The sequence below is a fragment of the Dermochelys coriacea genome, chromosome 1 (genome assembly GCF_009764565.3).
Source record: "Dermochelys coriacea isolate rDerCor1 chromosome 1, rDerCor1.pri.v4, whole genome shotgun sequence".
In the NCBI taxonomy this organism is placed as follows: domain Eukaryota; kingdom Metazoa; phylum Chordata; order Testudines; family Dermochelyidae; genus Dermochelys; species Dermochelys coriacea.
The window spans coordinates 147,990,726-148,011,646 of NC_050068.2; the positions used below are offsets into that span (position 1 = coordinate 147,990,726).

Below are 20,921 nucleotides of genomic sequence, written 5' to 3' on the forward strand. Positions count from 1 at the left end.
TTTTCCTCCAGGGCAGATTGGAGAGGCCCTGGAGGTTTTTCGCCTTCCTCTGTAGCATGGGGCATGGTTGACTTGAGGGAGGCTTCTCTGCTCCTTGAAGTCTTTGAACCATGATTTAAGGACTTCAATAGCTCAGACATGGGTGAGGTTTTTCATAGGAGTGGGTGGGTGAGATTCTGTGGCCTGCGCTGTGCAGGAGGTCAGACTAGATGATCAGAATGGTCCCTTCTGACCTTTGTATGTATGAATCTATTAAAATAATATGAACAACAGGATGCCACATGTGTGTATAATAATGTAAAGTATTGGTGAAGTTGCTTGAGTACAGATCAAAGTGCCTATGTGACAGCACAGTTCTTGTAAAATTCAATCCTTTGGGAGTTTTCCAACAGGTAAAACAGCTATGAATGGAACAATTCACTGCTCACTTTGTCTGTAACCAATATTTAAAATTCTATTAGCTTGCCAAAGATTTACAAACAAAGACAATGTCGGAAGATTATTTCACAGCCCGAGTGGAGATGCCCTATTGTGGTTAAAAAATTGCTAGCTACTTCCCACCACCAAGTAAAGAAATAGGGAATTTCAGCAGTTCAATATTCACTAAGAGCATGACTGAAAGAAATAAATCCAAATCAAATAGGCTCAGTAAACAAACAAACAAAATACTATGACATCTTGTCTAAAGGTTTGCTCACATGGACAACTAGCTGGACAATATGGAACTGCGGAACAAATTGATGCAAAGAACAATGAGGGCACCAAGCAGTAAACATCAAATAATTTTCCTGCCTTATGAATAAATGAATTAAACTTTAACAATCAAATAAAATACTAGAAATCTATGTCAAGCTCATGGAAAGAAGGAGAGTAATCGTGTTTTCTGAGACGTGATATCTTTGTTAAAACAGAACTTATTTACTCCCTTACAGGAAACAGTGGAAAGCTTCCAAACCACATAGCACAGTCTCTGTGAGGATTTCTGACTTTATAGATAAGAAAAAACTCCTCGCAATTGGTTGGAAAAAAAATGCATTAACTCAAAAGGGACAGAAAATACTGTTTTCCCTTGATCTGGAATAAACTTAACATATACAAAAAATAAATACCGATAGATTCTCAGATTTTAAGGCCAGCAGGGACCATTATTGATCATCTTACCCAGAGGTTCCCAAACTTTTTTTTTTTTGCTCTGCGCCCCTTTGGAGATTCAGGCCACATGCATGTTCCTCTCTCCCCGTGCATCTCCTTCCCATCCAGGAGACAGGAGAGGGATTCAGGAGAGGGACAGTCAGATAAATTGGCTATGCCAAGGAGAGTAGGAGGTAGGGTGTTGGGGTGGGTGCCTGGAAGGATGCAGGGTATGGTGAGTGCTGGGTGTCTGGGGGATGCAGGGATACGCACTGGGTTCCTGCAGGAGGTGGGGAGGCTGGGGTGCCCCAAGTTTACTCTCTCCCTCTCCCCCGTGCACACCCATCAAGAGTGGATTCTGGGTGCTCAGCTGTCACTGCTTCTTACCTGCTGCTGAGCCGAGAAAGATTATTTGCAGCTGCCAGGGAGGCTCTTCAGGCACTTCAATGCTGCCAAGTTGCCTGCCTGACCCCAACTGAAGCAAAGCCGCCTTTCCAAACCTGGGCAAAATTTCTAATCAAGCAAGGGCAGCAGCCTCCTAACAGTGCCATCAGGTGGGGCCAGCAGTATGCAGCTGACTCGGAAGCACTTCTACCCCTGCTGCTCACAGCCCCCCCTGTTAACCTCATTATGTTCCACCTTAAACAAGGCGTTCCCCACAGTTTGGCAACCTCTGATCTAGCCAGACCTCCTGCATAACACAGGCTTTAGAATTTCACTCAGTAATATTTACATCAAACCCACAAATCTCCTATACAAATTTTTTTTAACTTTGAAAAATCATTTATTTACCCAGCATAGAATCCCAATGGAGTTCTAAGTTGTGTGAGGTCAGTCATCTACCTCTCTTACTCATTTGCTCTGGAACCCAGTCCTTTTATTTACACTGGACATAGGCCACAAGCTGTGATTAACTAGACAGTTGCATACTATTTCCTAACATTAAAGTCCTTTTCTCACTCTTCTTCTTCTAAAACTGAGCCTGTGGGATGCTGCAATGAAGGCAAAACACCTCTGCTCTACCCCCCTGAAAAACCTTGCCAGTTTGGCTCAGAGGAAAAAAAATCATTCCTGATCCCCAAACAATCTGATCAGACGCACTGTATCCTGGAAACACATCATACCATTATCTCATCTATTGGCAGGGAGAACAAGGGAGCAATAGCAACACGAGCACGATTCTCTGTTGGATGCCCAGCAAAGCTTTAAACACTGGGATCCCCTTGTGTGAGCCAATCAGCTTCCCAACCCCTTCTCCCTCCCACATTCCCCTCATTGGAGGCACATTCCATAAGTGTGGTCTAAGGAACAGTAAAGAATGAAGGGGGAAGAAGAGGATGATGTACGGCTGAGCAGAAGTGTTTTCCTCATCAGGACTTCAGGATTGGCCAACCCCCTGCAAGTCCAATCACACCTCACTTGCCTTACTGAGACCTGGGAGGGCACATCTGAGAAAAAAAAGTTATACTATCTGGACGAACTATAGTGGTGGTGGGTTTTTTTTTTTAAAGAAGACAAGACTGCCACAGTACCACTGGGGAATACATGTGCAGTGATGAAGTGTGATTCCCTACACTTTGAACTGTATTTGCGTTGCTGGACATACAGTAAATCCCCTTCAGAAGGTACACTCAGTATTCTCGCCCATTCAAGATTGCAAACGGACTGGCAAATATATTCCTATAATTAGGTCTGTCAAGTGATTAAAAAAAATTGTGATTAATCATACAATTAAAAAAATTAATCACAATTAATTAATTGTCAAACAACAATAAAATAACATTTATTTAAATATTTTGCAGGTTTTCTACATTTTCAAATATATTGATTTCAATTATAACAGAATACAAAGTGTACAGTGCTCACTTTATTTTTTATTACAAATATTTGCGCTGTAAAAAACAAAATAAATAGTATTTTTCAATTTACCTCATACAAGTACTGTAGTGCAATCTCTTTATCATGAAAGTTGAACTTAAAAATGTAGAATTATGTACAAAAAATAATCTGATTCAAAAACAAAACAATTTAAAACTTTAGAGCTTACCAGTCCACTCTGTCCTACTTCTTGTTCAGCCAATCGTTAAGAGAAACAAGCTTATTTACATTTGCAGAAGATACTGCTGCCTGCTTCTTATTTACAATGTCACCTGAAAGTGAAAATAGGCATTCACATGGCATTGTTGTAGCTGGCATTGCAAGATATTTACATTCCAGATACGCTAAAGGTTTGTATGTCTCTTCATGCTTCATCTACCATTCCAGAAGAAATGTGTCCAAGCCGATGATGGATTCTGCTCGATAATGATCCAAAGTAGTGTGGACTGATACATGTTCACTTTCATCATCTGAGACAGATGCCGAAGGTTGATTTTCTTTTTTGGTGGTTCGGGTTCTGTAGTTTCCGCATTGGAGCGTTGCTCTTTTAAGACTTCTGAAAGCATGCTCCACACCTCATCCTTCTCTGATTTTGGAAGGCACTTCAGATTCCTAAACCTTGGGTCGAGTGTTGTAGCTATCTTTAGATATCTCACATTGGTACCTTCTTTGTGTTTGTCAAATTTGCAGTGAAAGTGTTCTTAAAACGAACAATTTGTGCTCGGTGATCATCCGAGACTGCTATGACACAAAATATATGGAGAATGCAGGTAAAACAGAGCAGGAGACATACCATTCTCCCGCAAGGCATTCAGTCACAAATTTAGTTAAGACTTTTTTTTAAAATGCGTGTCATCAGCATGGAAGCATGTCCTCTGGAATGGTGGCCGAAGCATGTATGTTTAGCATATCTGGCATGTAAATATCTTGCAATATTGGCTACAAAAGTGCCATGTGAATGCCTGTTCTCACTTTCTGGTGATATTGTAAAGAAGAAGGGGGCAACATTATCTCCCGTAAATATAAACAAACTTGTTGGTTTATCGATTGGCTGAACAAGAAGTTGGACAAGTGGACTTTTAGGCTCTAGTGTTTTACATTGTTTTATTTTTGAGTGAAGTTATGGAAATGTGATGCGAGACCCTTAAAAATGTATGGGGAGATGATGTTTGTGTTTTTGGGTATTTATATATATATCTTGGTAGAGGTCAACAATGTAATCTATGCTGTATTCTATGTCTATGCTGTATTCTGTTAATTCAGAGATCAAAAGAACATCTTAACATTTAAATGAACTGTAAACATAGGTTTCAGAGTAGCAGCCATGTTAGTCTGTATTCGCAAAAAGAAAAGGAGTACTTGTGGCACCTTAGAGACTAACAAATTTATTAGAGCATAAGCTTTCGTGAGCTACAGCTCACTTCATCGGATGCATTTGGTGGAAATGCATCCGATGAAGCGAGCTGTAGCTCACGAAAGCTTATGCTCTAATAAATTTGTTAGTCTCTAAGGTGCCACAAGTACTCCTTTTCTTTTTGTAAACATAGGATATCACTGTTAATGGTGAAAAACAGGCAATTGCCTTATGTTAATCTGTGTCAATAACTACCGGCAATGCTTAGGAAATGAGTGCCTATTGTTCACCGAGGGATCCAACCTGTCAAAGAAGGCCTAAAACGGTATAAAAATGGATTGGGTCCTGATCCTTTTTATCTTAGATCTTCTTGAGACTTCATGCAGGGGATGCCTAAGCCAAAAGGACTAAGATCCCAGTGCTGACTGAACCACCCTGAATATGATATTGGACACTGGATATAGCCTATGGACTAAATTCTAAAAGAACTCTTTGCAACTAAAAAGCTCACAATCTCTGCTATGAATCTGAACCTCAAGAATTGTACTCAAGTCTGTATGTATACTGATCTTTTAACCATACTCTCTCTCTCTTCTTTTTTAATAAATTTAATTTAGTTAATAAGAATTGGCTGTAAGCATGCATTTGGGTAAGATCTGGAATATTCATTAACCTGAGAAGTATTGTGTCTGATCCTGTGGGAGTGGTAGAACTTTTTCATATGATGAATAAGATTTTCAGTAATCCTCATCATTTTTGATTTGGGTGTCTAGGTGGAGGTCTGAGGCTGGGTTACTTTAAGGGAACTGTGTTGTTGACTTCTGCGTAACTGGTGAAGTATAATAGAAGCAAATTTATGCTGGCTTGGTAAATCTAAGTATTGGAATATCCACCAGGTTTGGGGGATTGCCTTCCCAATTCTTTGCAGTTCACCCTAATTGAGTGACTTCATCTGGCTCCCCTGGAACCTTGGTCACAGTAACAAAAAAAATCTACATTTGTTAGTTGCAGTTTCACTATAAAGAGATTGCACTATGGTACTTGTATACGGTGAATTGAAAAATACTATATCTTTTATTTATATTATTTTTATTACAGATATTTGCACTATAAAAGTGATAAAGTGAACATTATACACTTTGTATTCGGTGTTGTAATTGAAATCAACATATTTGAGAACGTAGAAAAACCTCCAAAAATATTTAATAAATTTCATTTGGTATTCTACTGCTCAACAGTGCAATTAAAACTGCTATTAATCATGATTACTTTTTTTTGAGTTAATCATGTGAGTTAACTGTGATTAATCAATAGCCCTACCAATAATTAAAGTTGTAACTGAGGACATTGTCCACCAATATTGGCTCCTTCATAGGCTGCTCTCAAACCCCCAGTAACTACCCATTTTAGCAATTAATATGAGTAATCTTTCATGCTGTATTTATTAACTTTGATCTAATCTAAATTTTTGCTCAGTAACCCAAAGCTGCATTACCAGAATGGCTTTTTGTGCACATAAAGGCCAAAACTTCTTTCAAAATTCCGTTTGCCATGTGGTTGATGGTTCCTCTTTCTACAGTCACTTCTGCAAGATATTTGTCTACAGTCCCACAAAATTGCACACCTAGAATTGCAGCCCATTTGAAGTGTCCATTGAGTATCTAAATTCACACAGGAATTGCAGAAAATAAACTTGTGTTTCTAATCATCTTTATTTAGGTATGTGACAGGTAAGCAACATTTCTGAAATTAGCAGGTCATGATGCCTATCCTACTGAACTACATATAGGAAAACATAATAATAGGGGCTGTGAGATTTAGGACTGTAACTTCTTTTATATGGTTGGCCACAAGTGAGTCATATAAAAGGTGCTCTCATCATGTTAAGGATATATTTCTACTGTGGAACTCTCACCAATCTTTATTGTTTTCAGATTATACAGTATTTTATATAAGCTTTCATTAAATTTAGCACAAGATTTTTTTAAAAAAAATCCAGTTTTTCAATGATATTTAATTGAAAACATTTATTTTCTCTCCCCCCATTACAATACTGTAAATAGGAAGTCTCAGTGCAGATACTGTTTAAATATCCTTTGAATCCTTTAAAATAAGCCATTGCTTTCGCACAGAATTTTAAATATCTTTACCACTGAGGCTTAGTCATGTATTTCTTTCAATAAAATAAGATATCCTCGTACAAATTCTAAAGGTATAGTAAACCTCGTGCTTCAGGTCTGAAGCCATTCTCTATCTATCCAAGGGGAAAAAAAAGCCTAATGACAGGGTCAGATTAAATGTGGAGTTCTTAAACCTTCCTCTGAAATGTCTGGTACGGGTCACTGCCAGAGACAGGACAGTGGAATTGCTGGACCTTGAGTCCAGTATGGCAATGCCTGTTTCTGTCTTCAGATACATTTGGTTTGTGTTTTTCCAATTAAACCCTGATGTAGACTGAATATATTTACTTCCTTTTGATTATTTTAAACTAAATTAGAAATCAGAGGCCCAGGGAAGGATACCACGCAGCATTTTGTTCAAACTCCAGAGGAATAACAGGTTGTACATGGAACTCTAATCATGTAAGGAGATGCATGACTCCCACAAAAGCCAAAAGGATACCATAAATAAAAATAAAGGCAGATTTCTGTGTAGAAGCGGTATACTGAATTATGCCTCCTTTAGTGAAGATTCACTAAAGGTGGGAGAGAGCCTTTTCCGCCTCTAGCATGCTTATGCAGAGGCCAATCCTGTGACCACAGACACTCAGGAACACCAGAGAAGGCAGGAGCCATTAGTGTTGACAGACTGTACACAAGATTTTCACCTCTCTGCATCAGTTTTCCCTCTCCTGCTTGGTGGTCTCCTGTCTCCACCTGATGGCCAGGTAGGTTGATGTTTAGAGAGGGTTAGATGACCTGGCCCTCTAACCAAGTCATAAAGCCAACCCCTCCACCCCAAAACCATCCAGTGAAAAAAATCTTTGCTTTTTTCAGGCTATATTAAGTCTTTGCCCTTCCTTAGCCACACAGATCAATGGTACCTTTCCAGACCTTTCACAATCTCATGAGAGTCCACTTCTATGGGGTAGCAGGGGTCCAAAGAAGAGAAATGGTCACCAAAGTTAAAAAGAAATAATAATAAACAATCAAACAGCGGTGCACTGGCTATGTGTCTGGCTATTCAAATCCCAGGTCTTCTAGCAGATTATGACAAATTCTATTCCCTGACTACAATGAGGTGCTTCCTTCCTTCCTCACCTTACAGTACTGATTCTGGGCCCCTACTTGGAAGAGGAAAGTTTATCTGGAGCTTTCTCCCAGTTACACTTCACTGCCCAGGATCACTTGCTTCATATACTAAAACATATTCTAAATAATGTTTTAAGTACTGCCTCTCAAACAAGCACACTCCTCTGTTCAGAGTTTCTCTTTCAAACTTTCTTAGTACAGATTTCACCTTCAGGGCATCATGCCACCATCTTTCTCTATTGAGCCACAGGCTTCCCTTATATGCTATAAAGGGTCATGGAATTGTCAGTTGGCCTTCAGGAATTAAAATTTTCCAGACCCTCCAAGGAACTACAGAATACCTGTTCTTAAAGGGCCAAGCATCCAATGCCATCCCAGACTAGCCAGCAACCCCTCTTAAAGGTCCTAGATCACTTTTGCTACACAGACCCAGAAGGGAATTTGTCTGGGCTGCAGCTACTGTACTGTGTAAGAAAAGTTATTTCAAAGATTAGCAAGGGATTCTTCTCCCAGCACCCAGGATACATTAATCCTTTCAAAGCTGGATTGGTACTCAGGTAGTGCACTCCTTCCACTTGCACAGCACAGGTAAGCTTCATAGGAGGCATAATTGAAGCCTAATAATTTTAATTGTAAAGAAAAGGGTCAGATAATTAATAGGTATTAAATTTTATGGAAGCTATCTAGGAAACTACAACTTATGAATAAATTCTTGAAATATGTGGAATAAGATTTATATTGGATTTCTTCAACATTCCAGCCATAAAAAGATCAATATCTTAATTTTCAAAACAAATTACACATGCAAAGCACATCTTTGTAACCAAAAAGTGCTGACTACTGGATGACAAATTCTGGATTATATGTGTTTGATTGTTTTCCACCCAAGTGATCATGTTTTTAAGGATATTCAATAGCTGTGACAAAAATCATATGGATGACAGTGTAATAATGATAGCTATTTTATTAAGACATTGAAAACAACAGCACCCCAATAATTCTCTACAGGAGTTGCATAACCTTTTGTGTAGAAGTGAATGATAAATTGATGATTTTTCCTATAAAGTTGTCAGATACAACAAGGTATTCAGTAAAAATGTTTTTATTTTTATGTAGCTACACACTCAGACTCTTTTCACCATATTTCAAGCACAGCTCTTTTTTAACAGCCAATAATGTATGGCTATGTTCTTCAAAAAATAAACATTTTTGAAGATTTTCTCTATAAATTATTCATATGTTTGTGATTTGTTTTAGAGAGTCATAGTCAAAATGCTTTTCAAAAGGAAATCATCTAGTTCCAATAGTATGATTAGTGGTCAAAATAAAGTTCCTTAAAATGCTTTTATTTACTGTCATTATGTATGCATTGAATGCAACATAACCTAATTTACTTATCAAAAATGTTTTGGCAGTTCATTACTTAAACCCAGTTACTGAAAATGTACACGTGTTTCTTTTGCTTCATCTAGTCCCTGAGACAGACTCCTTGGACCATTAAGAAGCTATTTTTCACACAATACTTTAAAGCTAATGTAATTTATTTTGGTATTTCCACACTACTACATACTCAGGCCGTAGCCAAATCACACAATTGGGCTATAAATCAGTAGTGAAGGCAAACTTTAAAGGTTATCCAAACTTCTGTTCAACTTAGAAATTGGGCTGGGACACTTATCAGGAAAATATACTTATGAAAACTTTCTGGAACTTCCTGGTTCCAACAAGATACAATTTAGGTGCTTCCATTTCCAGTCTTGACCAAAACCAGAAGTCAGCTTATATATTATACACACACACACACTCCTGAATATAAAACAAACAAAAATGAATTTAAAACCCAACTAAATTAAATAGAATTTCACTATATCTGAACTGGTTATAAATTAGTTTAACTTTATTTTTAAGAACCAAAAATTCTGACCAATGCTAAAGCGAAACATTTTGGAGCTAGTATTTATTCAGAATAATGAATAGCACACAGAAGTGTTACAAAAAAACTCACTACCAAGGATATTACAAGTGCAGAGAGATTTTTAGATTTCCTCTGGACAAAATTTAATTATTATACTTGGATTTTCCCAAATATAGAAGTCATAAACCATGATGGAAGGAAAAGGTATTTTAATATAACATTATATAAATATTAAACAAACTTCTCTATATCCAGATGAGTCTTTTCTAAGTACTGTAGCTCCTGCAATTTCATATAGATAATGAAGTAAGGGTGAAAAAAGCTTCAAACAAAAGAACTAGTTTTTATGCGCTTCTATTTCTTTTCTGTCCCTATTTTTTACAATGAAGACTAAACCTATGCAGTATTAAGGCAATTTTATTAAAACAATACTGTTTATGACTTGATTTTTGTATCCCCTTTCATAGATTTCAGAGAGATCTAATAAAACCACTGAAGTTCAGCTGTTTGGGTAAACTCTAGTTTCTATAAATATTTGTTAAAGGCAATAACCTTTTTCTAACTACCATTCACATTTAGATTTTTTAATAGGTAACATATATAGTAAAGCAGGCAACATGAGGGACTGGCACAGGAATGGGAGCCAGTAACCCCTTGATAGGGTTGGGCAAAAATATTTTTTCATTGAAAAATGCAGTTTTAGGTTTGGGTCAATCAAAACGTTTAATGAATTTGTATCGATTTGAAGAGAAAGTTATGCACCCTGCAGTAACTGAGGTTCTTTGAGATGTATGTCCCTGTGGGTGCTCCACTCCAGGTGATGGTGCATCCCGGCGCCATTGATCGGAGATCTTCAGTAGTAGTGCCTGGTCGGGATGCATGCGCTCAGCTGCTGTCTCATGGCATCATTAGAGTTTGCCTGAGTGTGCACGTCCTGCACCCCCCTCAGTTACTTCACTACCATAGAGTTGTCTGATTAGTACTTGAAAGTAGAGGGGAGGAGGGTGAGTAGTGGAGCACCCACAGGGACACACATCTCAATGAACTTCAGTTACTGCAAGGTGAGTAACTTTCTCTTCTTCTTCTTCAAGTGCTGTCCCTGTGGGTGCTCCACTCCAGGTGAATTTGAGGCAGTACCCACTATGGTTGGTGGGATTTTGAGTTGCGTGAGGAATAATGGTAGACAGTACAGTATGGCCAACTATGGTGTCTGCCGTGGTATCCCAGGTGATAGCATAATGTTTGACAAATGTGTGGTCAGATGTCCATGTGGCCATCTTGCATATGTCTGTAATAGGTATGTTGTGGAGGAAGGCAATAGATGTTGACATTGCTCTAGTAGAATGAGTTCTAGCACTCTCTGGTGATTGAACATTCTGGGTCTGGTACCAGGATCTGATGCAGTCCAAGATCCACTTGGAGAGTCTTTGCTTAGAGATAGCCTCACCCTTTAATCTCTCGGTAGCAGAAACAAATAACCTAGGGAATTTACGAAATGGTTTAGTTCTGTCAAGATAGAATGCAAGAGCCCGTTGGATGTCAAGGGTATGTAACGCTGCTTCCTGTGGAGTCGTGTGGGATGGAATACAAGTAAGTGTATTGGCTGGTTAAGGTGGAAGGTAGACACCAGCTTGAGGAGGAATTTGGGGTGGGGTCGCATAGTAACCTTGTCTTTAGAGAAAATGGTGTAGGGAGGGTAGGCCATCAGGGCACTTATTTCACCAACCCTTCTTGTTGACATTATGGCAACCAAGAAAGCCACTTTCATGGACATGTGGAGCAGGAATGAGGTAGCCAGGGGCTCGAAAGGAGATTTTATAAGAGCACAGAGAACTAGGTTGAGACTCCAGGAGGCTACTGGTGAATGAATCTCAGGGTAGAGATTTTGCAGGCCTGTGAGGAAGTGTTTCATGGTGGGGTGGGCAAAAAGTGAATAGCCATCCAGAGTGTCATGGAAGGTGGTAAGGGCTGTGAGGTGTTCTCTGACAGAACTGAGTGAAAGCCCATCCAGTTTTAGTTCAAAAAGATAGTCTAAGATATCAGGGAAGGCTGCAGTCTGGGGTGTCAGACATCTGTAGAAGCACCAGATGGAGAAGTGTTACCGCTTTTGCAGGTAAGTTTTACGAGTGGAATCCCTTCTATTGTGCAAGGGGACATATTGGATCTGTTCCGAGCAGGCTAATTCATGGGATTGAAACCAAGAAGGAACCACGCCGTCAGATGGAGTTTCCGGAACTGCAGATGAAGAAGCTGACCCCAGTTCTGGGAGAGGAGATCTGGTCTGTCGGGGAGAGTCCTTGGAGGACGGATGGACATGCGTAGCTGGTAAGGATACCATGTTTGTTGGGGCCAAGCTGCGGCAATAACCTGGGCCTTGTCCTCTGTGATCTTATGTAGGACCCTGTGTATCAGTGGAATTGGTGGAAAAGAGTACATGAGGGAGTTGTTTCAAGGAATGAGGAATGCATCCCGTAGAGATATGTGCCTGAGTCCCACTCTGGAGCAAAATAGATGGCATTTGCGGTTTTGAGGAGTGGCAAACAAGTCTATCGATGGAGTGCCCCAGTGGAAGAAGAGCTTTTGGAGTATCGTGGGATGTAATTCCCATTCGTGTTCTTCAGAGAAGTGTCTGCTGAGTGTATCAGCAGCAGTGTTGTGACTCCCAGGCAGGTAGGAAGCGGTGATTTCTATGTGATGTTGTATGCACCAATTCCATAGTCAGATGGCTTCTGTGCATAGGGAGTGAGATCATGCTCCCCCCTGCCTGTTGATGTAGAACATACATGCTATATTGTCCCTCAGAACTCGGATGCACTTGTTCTTTATGGAGGGAAGAAAGTGAAGGCAAGTGTACCTGACAGCTCTGAGTTCTAGAAGATTGATGTGCAGACGCGTCTCTGAGAGGGACCAGCAGCCCTGTACCTTGTGGTCACCTAGGTGCATTCCCCAATCTATCAGGGAAGCGTCTGGGGTAAGCATAAGTATGGGGGAGTGTGGATGGAAGGGAACACCCGTGCAGAGGTTCTCTGGTTTTGTCCACCATTGTAGGGAGGCCAATATGTTCGGTGGCAGAGTCAGTGTTATGCAGAAACTGTGTCTGCTGGGTTTGTAGTTGGAGTTGAGCCAACCCTGAAGGCATCTCAGGTTCAGCCTGGTGTATTTGACCATGAAGGGGGTGGCTGCCATGTGACCAAGAAGCTGTAGGCAGGTCCGTTCCTGTATTCTGGGGTGAACAGAGATAGTATGTATGAGATGCGTAATAGTGAGGAATCTGTTGTGTGGAAGGGAGGCTCTGGTTCAAATAGAGTCCAGGTGAGCTCCTATGAACTCTATCTGCTGTGTAGGTATCAGGGTGGATTTTTGGAAATTTATTTGCAAGTCTAGACTGTGGAAAAGAGAGATGGTAAAGTTTGTCTCTTTTAATGTCTTGTTGAAGGAGCTGGCTTTGAAGGCTATCGTCTCAGTAGGGGAAAAGTATAATCCCGTGTTTGTGGAGGTAGGCTACAACTACAGCTAGGGTCTTGGAGAATACTCATTGTGCTGTGGAGAGACCGAATGGAAGTACCCTGTATTGAAAGTGGTCGTGTCTGAGTGTGAATCGCAGGAAGCATCTGTGTGCTGGATGAATGGATATATGGAAATAGGCATCTTGTATGTCAAGGGTTGTAAACCAGTCCCCTTGTTCCAATGTGGGTATTATTGTGCTCAATGTGACCATCTTGAATTTTTGTACACATACAAACTAATTCAGTTGGTGTAGGTCTAATATAGATCTCCATCCCCCGCCTTTCTTTTGGGTCAGAAAGTATTGGAGTGGAACCCTTTTCCCCGATGTTGCATTGGTACATGTTCGACTGCACCTAGGTGGAGAAGATGAGCCGCCTCTAAGCGGAGAAGGTGTTCATGAGAGGGGTCCCTGAAGAGGGATGGGGAAGGTGAAAGGGTGGGTGGGGAAGATAAGAAAGGGATGGAGTAACCTGACTGAACTATTTCCAGGACCCAGTGGTCCTGCATGATCTGTGGTGGAAAGCCTAGAGGCGGTAGCCAAATGGGCCAATAGGTTGCAGAGTCAAGGGGTGGTCGCACAGACCCCCGACCAGCACTTCAAAATTGTTGTTTGTTACCCGATGGGTGGGAAGTAGTTGGTTGTGCCTGATTTTGCCTGCACCTAGGAGGTCTGTTGCAGTTCTTCCCAGTATCATACGGTCTGGACTGGAGTCGGTAACATTGTTGTGCGCAGGGCCTCTGATAAGGTTGATACCGTGGTCTCCTGGGGATGGATGGGTATAGGCCCAATGTGTGCAAAGTGGCTCTAGAGTCTTTCATAGTGTGAAGGACTTCATCGTTTTTTCTGGAAAAGAGTTTATCTTTGTCAAAGAGAAGATCCTCCACTTTGGTCTGCAAATCTTTGGGAATATCGGATATCACAGCCAGGAAGACTGGCGCATCACCACTGCAGTGGCAGTGGTGTCGGTTACTGTATCTGCCATGTCCATAGACTCTTGTAGTGCCGTCCTAGACACCAATTGACCTTCGACGAGGACCGACTTGATGTCTGCTCTCCTGTCCTCCAGTATATGAGAGGCAAATCAAAGAGCTTATTGTAGTTGTCATAGCTTGCGAAAAGGACAGAATAATTTGCAATTCTAAATTGTAGAGTAGAAGAGGTATAAACCTTGCGACCCAGGTGGTCAAGGCATTTGTGGGCCTTGTCCTGTGCAGTGGGCTGGTAGCATGGCTGCTTTGTTCTCTGCGTCGCTGCATCCACCACAAGAGAATTGGGTTGTGGGTGGGGAAAATAAGAAATCAACGTCCTTCACGGGTACGTAGTATTTACGTTCAGCTTTCTTGCACATTGGTGGGATGCAGGCAGGGGTCTGCCAGAGAGTATCAGCTGGTTCTAGGAGGGCTTCATTTGTGGGTTTGTGATCTTTGAGGGTGCAGAGGGTAGGAGGATTTTTAGGAGTCTATGTTGTGTCTCCTGGACTTCATCCAAAGGGATGTCCTGGCTGAGTGCCACTCTCTTGAAAAATTCCTGGAATTGCTTAAAGTCATTCACGTTTTGTGGAGGTGGATACACGAGGGCGTCCTCTGAGGCTGATGGTGAGGCAGGAGCTAGTAAATCTGAGAAGGGTTCATAGCCCACCTTTTCAAGAAGGGGTGCAGGAGCTCTAGATGTTGACTGAACTGGGGATATAGGTGTAGGACGAACTTGCAGTCTGGTAGAAGGGGCGCAAGGAAGAGCAGTGGCAGGAGCCAACCATGGGTATCACTGAGGCCAGGGCACTGGGTAGGAAAAGTTGTGTCCTGGCCACTGGGGGACAACATAGGGAAACTGAGGTTGATTCTTATGATGCACCATGTCTTGGGGTGTGTCTGGCTCCAGTGGAGGGGAAGACTCAGGTGGGGAGAACTCTGACTGCTGCTGTAGGTCATTGTCACTATCAGTGAAAGTAGCGAGGTCAGGTGGCGAGAACTGCTGTTCAAACAGTGAGTGCTCAGTGTCTAGGCTCAGGGACCATAGAGATATCCTGCTGATGCAGGAATTGTTGCTGCTTCCTAGGCTGATGTGCTGCGGAGCGTGAAGTGTGAGCAGTAGCCCCAAGTGATTTTAGTTTCGCTTTTGTCGGAGCTGTGAGATGTTTGTGAGACCCCCGCAGGGGGTCTGAATCTGCTCCATGGGTGGCAGGCAGGCTCGGTGCTGACGTTCTTATCGGCACCAGGGTGGAACACATTGCCGGCACTGGGTCTGTTGTCGGTGCCGGCAGAACCGGTGGCTAGGACAGCTTCCCGCTGTGGGAAGTCAGGTCCCTGCTTTTACGCCCTGCTGAAGTGCTGCAACGGTCAGAGTTGCCTGCTTTCAGTGCTGTCAGCACCAAGGATAAAGACCTTGCGCGAGATCCTTTATCCTTTTGAGTGTCTCTGAGAGGAGACATCAGGGCTTCCTGCCTTTTTGCGTGAAAGAGTGAAACCATGCTCCCGGTCAGTTCTGACTTGGCAGGGGAGCATGAGGGAGAGGGTTTACTGCCCTTCTCCATAGGCGACTGCAGAGCTTTCTCCATGATAAGCATTTTTTCACCGCAAGTCTCTGTCATAGCGAGCTCTAGTTTTTAAGTAGGTGCAGTGGAGACACTTTGCAGGGATGTGTGTCTCACCAAGGCATTTAACGCAGAGTCAGTGCCTGTCAGACTGCGGCATAGACTCCTTGAAGGAGCCACATTTCTTAAAGCCTGGAGACCCCGGCATAATGAAAGTATGAGCGGCCGGGGAAGACTCAATGAGAGACTAACGTGAGGAATTTTTTTTTTTGAAACTAACGAACTATGCTAAAGGAAAGGGACAGCTGGGAAATGGCTATCTAACTATTTCCATCTTTCCCTACTTATTTCCTACAGTAACCAGGGAAGAGATGAGCACTGCCCTGAGTCCCATCTTCAGCCGAGGATGGTTGAGAAGGAACTGTGGGGGGGGTGCGGGACACGCACACTCAGGCAGATCCTGAGTTAACTCATGCGATTAACTCAAAAAAAGTAATCACAATTAATCACAGTTTTAATCACATTGTTAAACAATAGAATACCAATTGAAATTCATTAAATATTTTTGGATGTTTTTCTACATTTTCAAATATATTGATTTCACCTACAACACAGAATACAGGGTTTACTGCTCACTTTATAATATTATTTTTGATTACAAATATTTGCACTATAAAAATGAAAAAAAAAGAAATAGTATTTTTCAATTCACTTAATACAAGTACTGTAGTGCAATCTCTTTATTGTGAAAGCGAAACTTATAAATGTAGATTTTTTTTTGTTATATAATTGTACCCAAAAACAAAACAATACAGAACTTTAGAGCCTACAAGTCCACTTAGTCCTACTTCTTGTTCAGCCAATCGCTAAGACAAACAAGTTTGTTTACATTTACAGGGGATAATGCTGCCCACTTCTTATTTACAGAGTCACCAGAAAGTGAGAGCAGGCATTCATATGGCACTTTTGTAGCCAGTATTGCAAGATATTTACGTGTCAGATATGCTAAACATTTGTATGCCCCTTCATGCTTTAGCCACCATTCCAGAAGACATGCTTCCATGTTGATGATGCTCGTTAAAAAAAAAAAGTCTTAATTAAATTTGTGACTGAACTCCTTGGGGGAGAATTGTATGTCTCTGGCTCTATTTACCCGCATTCTGCCATATATTTCATGTCACAGCTATCTCAGATGATGACCCAGCACATGTTCATTTTAAGAACACTTTCACTGCAAATTTGACTAAACACAAAGAAAGTACCAATGTGAAATTTCTAAAGACAGGTACAGCACTTGGCCTAAGGTTTAAGAATCTGAAATGCCTTCCAAAATCTGAGAGGAATGAGGTGTGGAGCATGCTTTCAGAAGTCTTAAAAGAGCAACACTCCGATAAGGAAACTACAGAACCCGAACCACCAAAAAAATAAATTTAAAAAAATAAACCTTCTGCTGATGGGATCTGACTAGATGATGAAAATGAACATGTGTCAGTCCACTCTGCTTTGGACTGTTATTTAGCAGAACCTGCCATCAGCATGGACACATCTTCTGGAATGTGGCTGAAGCATGAAAGGACATATGAATCTTTAGTGCATCTAGCATGTAAATAGCTTGTGACACCAGTTACAACAGTGCCACGAGAACACCGGTTCTCACTTTCAGGTGACAATGTGAACAAGAAATGGGCAGCATTATCTCCTGCAAATGTAAATAAACTTGTGTGTCTGAGTGATTGGCTGAATAAGAAATAGGACAGAGTGGACTTGTAGGCTTTAAAAGTTTTACATTGTTTTATTTTTGAAAATAATTCTACATTTGTAAGTTTGACTTTAATGATAAACAGATTGCACCACAGTACTTGTATTAGTTGAACTGAAAAATACTATTTCTTTTGTTTTTTACGGTGCAAATATTTGTATAAATATAAAGTGTTCACTTCGTATTCTGTTATAATTGAAATCAATATATATGAAAATGTAGAAAATATCCAAAAAGCCTGAAATCAAAGCCTGAAATCTTTAATTAGGTTTATTTAGGCCCTGCTCCTCCAGTGATCTCTGTGTGGGTTAGGGGTTTCTCCACAGAACTCTTAGAAGGAAGCAAATATCCGATTATCCCCAACAAGAAGGCTGACTTCAGGAATTAGACCTAACAGAGGACCCTTAATATTTTTAATGTAAGGAAAATGTCAATATACAGGAAAATATTTGTGCAATAATGATAATTTCCCATTGTTAGCATATATTAAGAAAAGGTAACTCAAAATGTCACATACTGACATCTTCATATGTCTAGTAGCATTTTTCTTAAAATATTACATCTGAATTATTTATCATTTGATCCACTCTTTAAAATTCAAAAATAGATAAAAAACTCTTCTGAATACTATTTAGTAGTTAAAATTCTACAAACAGAAAATATCTAACCATGATAACCCTTTCATGAATCCAGTCTGGTGCCTCAGAAGACTGGATCAAAAAGGTTCTGAGAACATCTCCTCTAATTAGGAGGGAAAAAATGAAGAATCATTGAACAGTAATTCCAGTGATATGGATATTCAGGTACATTCAAATATTTTCATTAACAAAATAAAATAATAATTAAACTGTGGCAGATACCATGTGATGACAGATTACGTATCCAACAGAGCAGGAAGACAGCTGCATTTATGATCTCTCTGTCTACTAAATAAAATATTACCTAATTTAAGCATGATAAAATCTTTTTTTGTTTTTTTTATATACAACTTTATATACATTCAAAGTCCAACTGAAAGTAGTAGGGTTGGAATGCATCCGATGAAGTGAGCTGTAGCTCACAAAAGCTTATGTTCAAATAAATTTGTTAGACTCTAAGATGCCACAAGTACTCCTTTTCTTTTTGCTAGTAGGGTTAGGACACCCATATAGATCAAAATCAAATAAAATATTCATCAAGTCTCATGTAAAAAGATACATACATGTAATTATTGTTGCAGTATTTGTAGTAATAATAAAGTTTGTAATGGTTTATGATGGGGTATTTTTTTTTATCCTCAACATATACTCACCTTTCATTTGTCATGACATTTCTCTGGAAGTTCAGTTTTACCATAGAAAGGACTCTAGGCACACATACAATTCACGTTAATGGTTGCATTTCAAGAAGAGACTATAACCATTACACATTTCTTCAGTATACTCTATATATCTATAGAGTATATATATACATACTTAATGAAACCTTAGTATAAGCTAGTGATAGGAGAACTACATACAATTGGTATGAACAAGCACTCAACAAGTTCAGGTTCTTATGCAAACTTTATCTGAATTATCTGAAATGGGACTCTGCTAGGGAGAATCTCTCATGAGAACATATTCCTTCAGAAGATTTCTGATGCTAACACCTTCTGCTCAGGATGCAAATATGAAAACAGGCTCTCTCACAACACTACTGTGCTTCAGGTCTCAGCCAGAACAGGAAGTATGTGAAAATTATTTACATAATACCATTAGTGTTTTGTACCACACCTAGCAAATGGGGCCTCAATCCCTAAATGAGAGGTTTCAGAGTAGCAGCCGTGTTAGTCTGTATCTGCAAAAAGAAAAGGAGGATTTGTGGCATCTTAGAGACTAACAATAGTCTCTAAGGTGCCACAAATCCCTAAATGGAGTCTCTAGGTGCTACTCCAAATAAGAGGACCAGATTTAGGGACTGGTATGCAACATAATTTATTTGAACATAAGCTTTAGTACCATTATACAAGGCACTGGTGAGACCTCACCTAGAATACTGTGTGCAGTTCTGGTCTCCCATGTTTAAAAAGGATGAATTCAAATTGGAGCAGGTACAGAGAAGGGCTACTAGGATGATCCGAGGAATGGAAAACTTGTCTTATGAAAGGAGACTCAAGGAGCTTGACTTGTTTAGCCTAACTAAAAGAAGGTTGAGGGGAGATATGATTGCTCTCCATAAATATATCAGAGGGATAAATACAGGAGAGGGAGAGGAATTATTTCAGCTCAGCACCAATGTGGACACAAGAACAAATGGGTATAAACTGGCCACCAGGAAGTTTAGACTTGAAATCAGACGAAGGTTTTTAACCATCAGAGGAGTGAAGTTTTGGAATAGCCTTCCAAGGGAAGCAGTGGGGGCAAAAGATCTATCTGGTTTTAAGATTCTACTTGATAAGTTTATGGAGGAGATGGGATGATGGGATAATGGGATTTTGGTAAGTAATTGATCTTTAAATATTCAGGGTAAATAGGCCAAATCCCCTGAGATGGGATATTAGATGGATGGGATCTGAGAAACCCAGGAAAGAATTTTCTGTAGTATCTGGCTGGTGAATCTTGCCCATATGCTCAGGGTTTAGCTGATTGCCATATTTGGGGTCGGGAAGGAATTTTCCTCCAGGGCAGATTGGAGAGGCCCTGGAGGTTTTTCGCCTTCCTCTGTAGCATGGGGCATGGGTGACTTGAGGGAGGCTTCTCTGCTCCTTGAAGTCTTTAAACCATGATTTAAGGACTTCAATAGCTCAGACATGGGTGAGGTTTTTCATAGGAGTGGGTGGGTGAGATTCTGTGGCCTGCGCTGTGCAGGAGGTCGGACTAGATGATCAGAATGGTCCCTTCTGACCTTAGTATCTATGAATCTATAATCAACATAATATGGAGCGAGGGATGCCCCCTTACTATCCTGCACCAACTATCTGTACCACTTTTTTGGTGGATTATCATGGAAAGCATGCATGTATACATAGAAGATAATGGGGGCAGAGGAGTAATCAAACTTTCTAGAGAGGCTCAGTGTAAGTTTTTTGTGAAGGTTATAGGGACTCTTTTTCTCTGAAAGGGTGCATCTAATCCTAGTGTAAAATCCTCACTCAAATGAAAATTACCTTACAAATAAAAATAGATAATTTCCACTTCTCATGGCAAACATACTTTGAAAAATACTGTGCTTAAAAGTTATTATAACATCCTCTATATTTCTTGCCTGGAGAGTTATATTGTAGCAAAATCACCACTTACTGCTATCAGTAATGATTTTTCTGGCCTCTTGATTGCCGGTCTTGTTTTTTAGATTCTGTGCTGCAGTTATTAGCTCCTCCAGTTGGGGACGCCTTTGTTCCAATTCCTGTAGTGTTGCCTAGTTGTACAAAAGAAAGTATACACATAAAATTGAGAGTAGCTCCAAGCCACTTATAGCTGTATTTCACTGTCATAGGAATACTTTTCTATACCAGTGTTCAACCTGGTCCAATAGCCTCTTCTGGAAATTATAGTGGAATGGCTCAAACCACATACTAGAATATTATACAATTACATACCTAAAAATGTATTCCTCACCACAGGAAAGTGGTAAT

The 20,921-nt window shown here is 40.4% G+C and overlaps 1 protein-coding gene across 10 annotated transcripts in view; it reads right to left on the bottom strand.

The window, feature by feature from the left end:
* Nucleotides 1–20,921, bottom strand: part of DMD (dystrophin) — a 1,935,994-nt gene that overhangs the window by 480,923 nt on the left and 1,434,150 nt on the right. For all 10 annotated transcript variants that reach the window (XM_043505382.1, XM_043505371.1, XM_043505378.1 and 7 more), the window contains one exon: nucleotides 20,587–20,704. In XM_043505382.1, coding sequence (XP_043361317.1) covers nucleotides 20,587–20,704 — 118 coding nt within the window. The remainder of the gene's footprint in view (nucleotides 1–20,586; nucleotides 20,705–20,921) is intronic.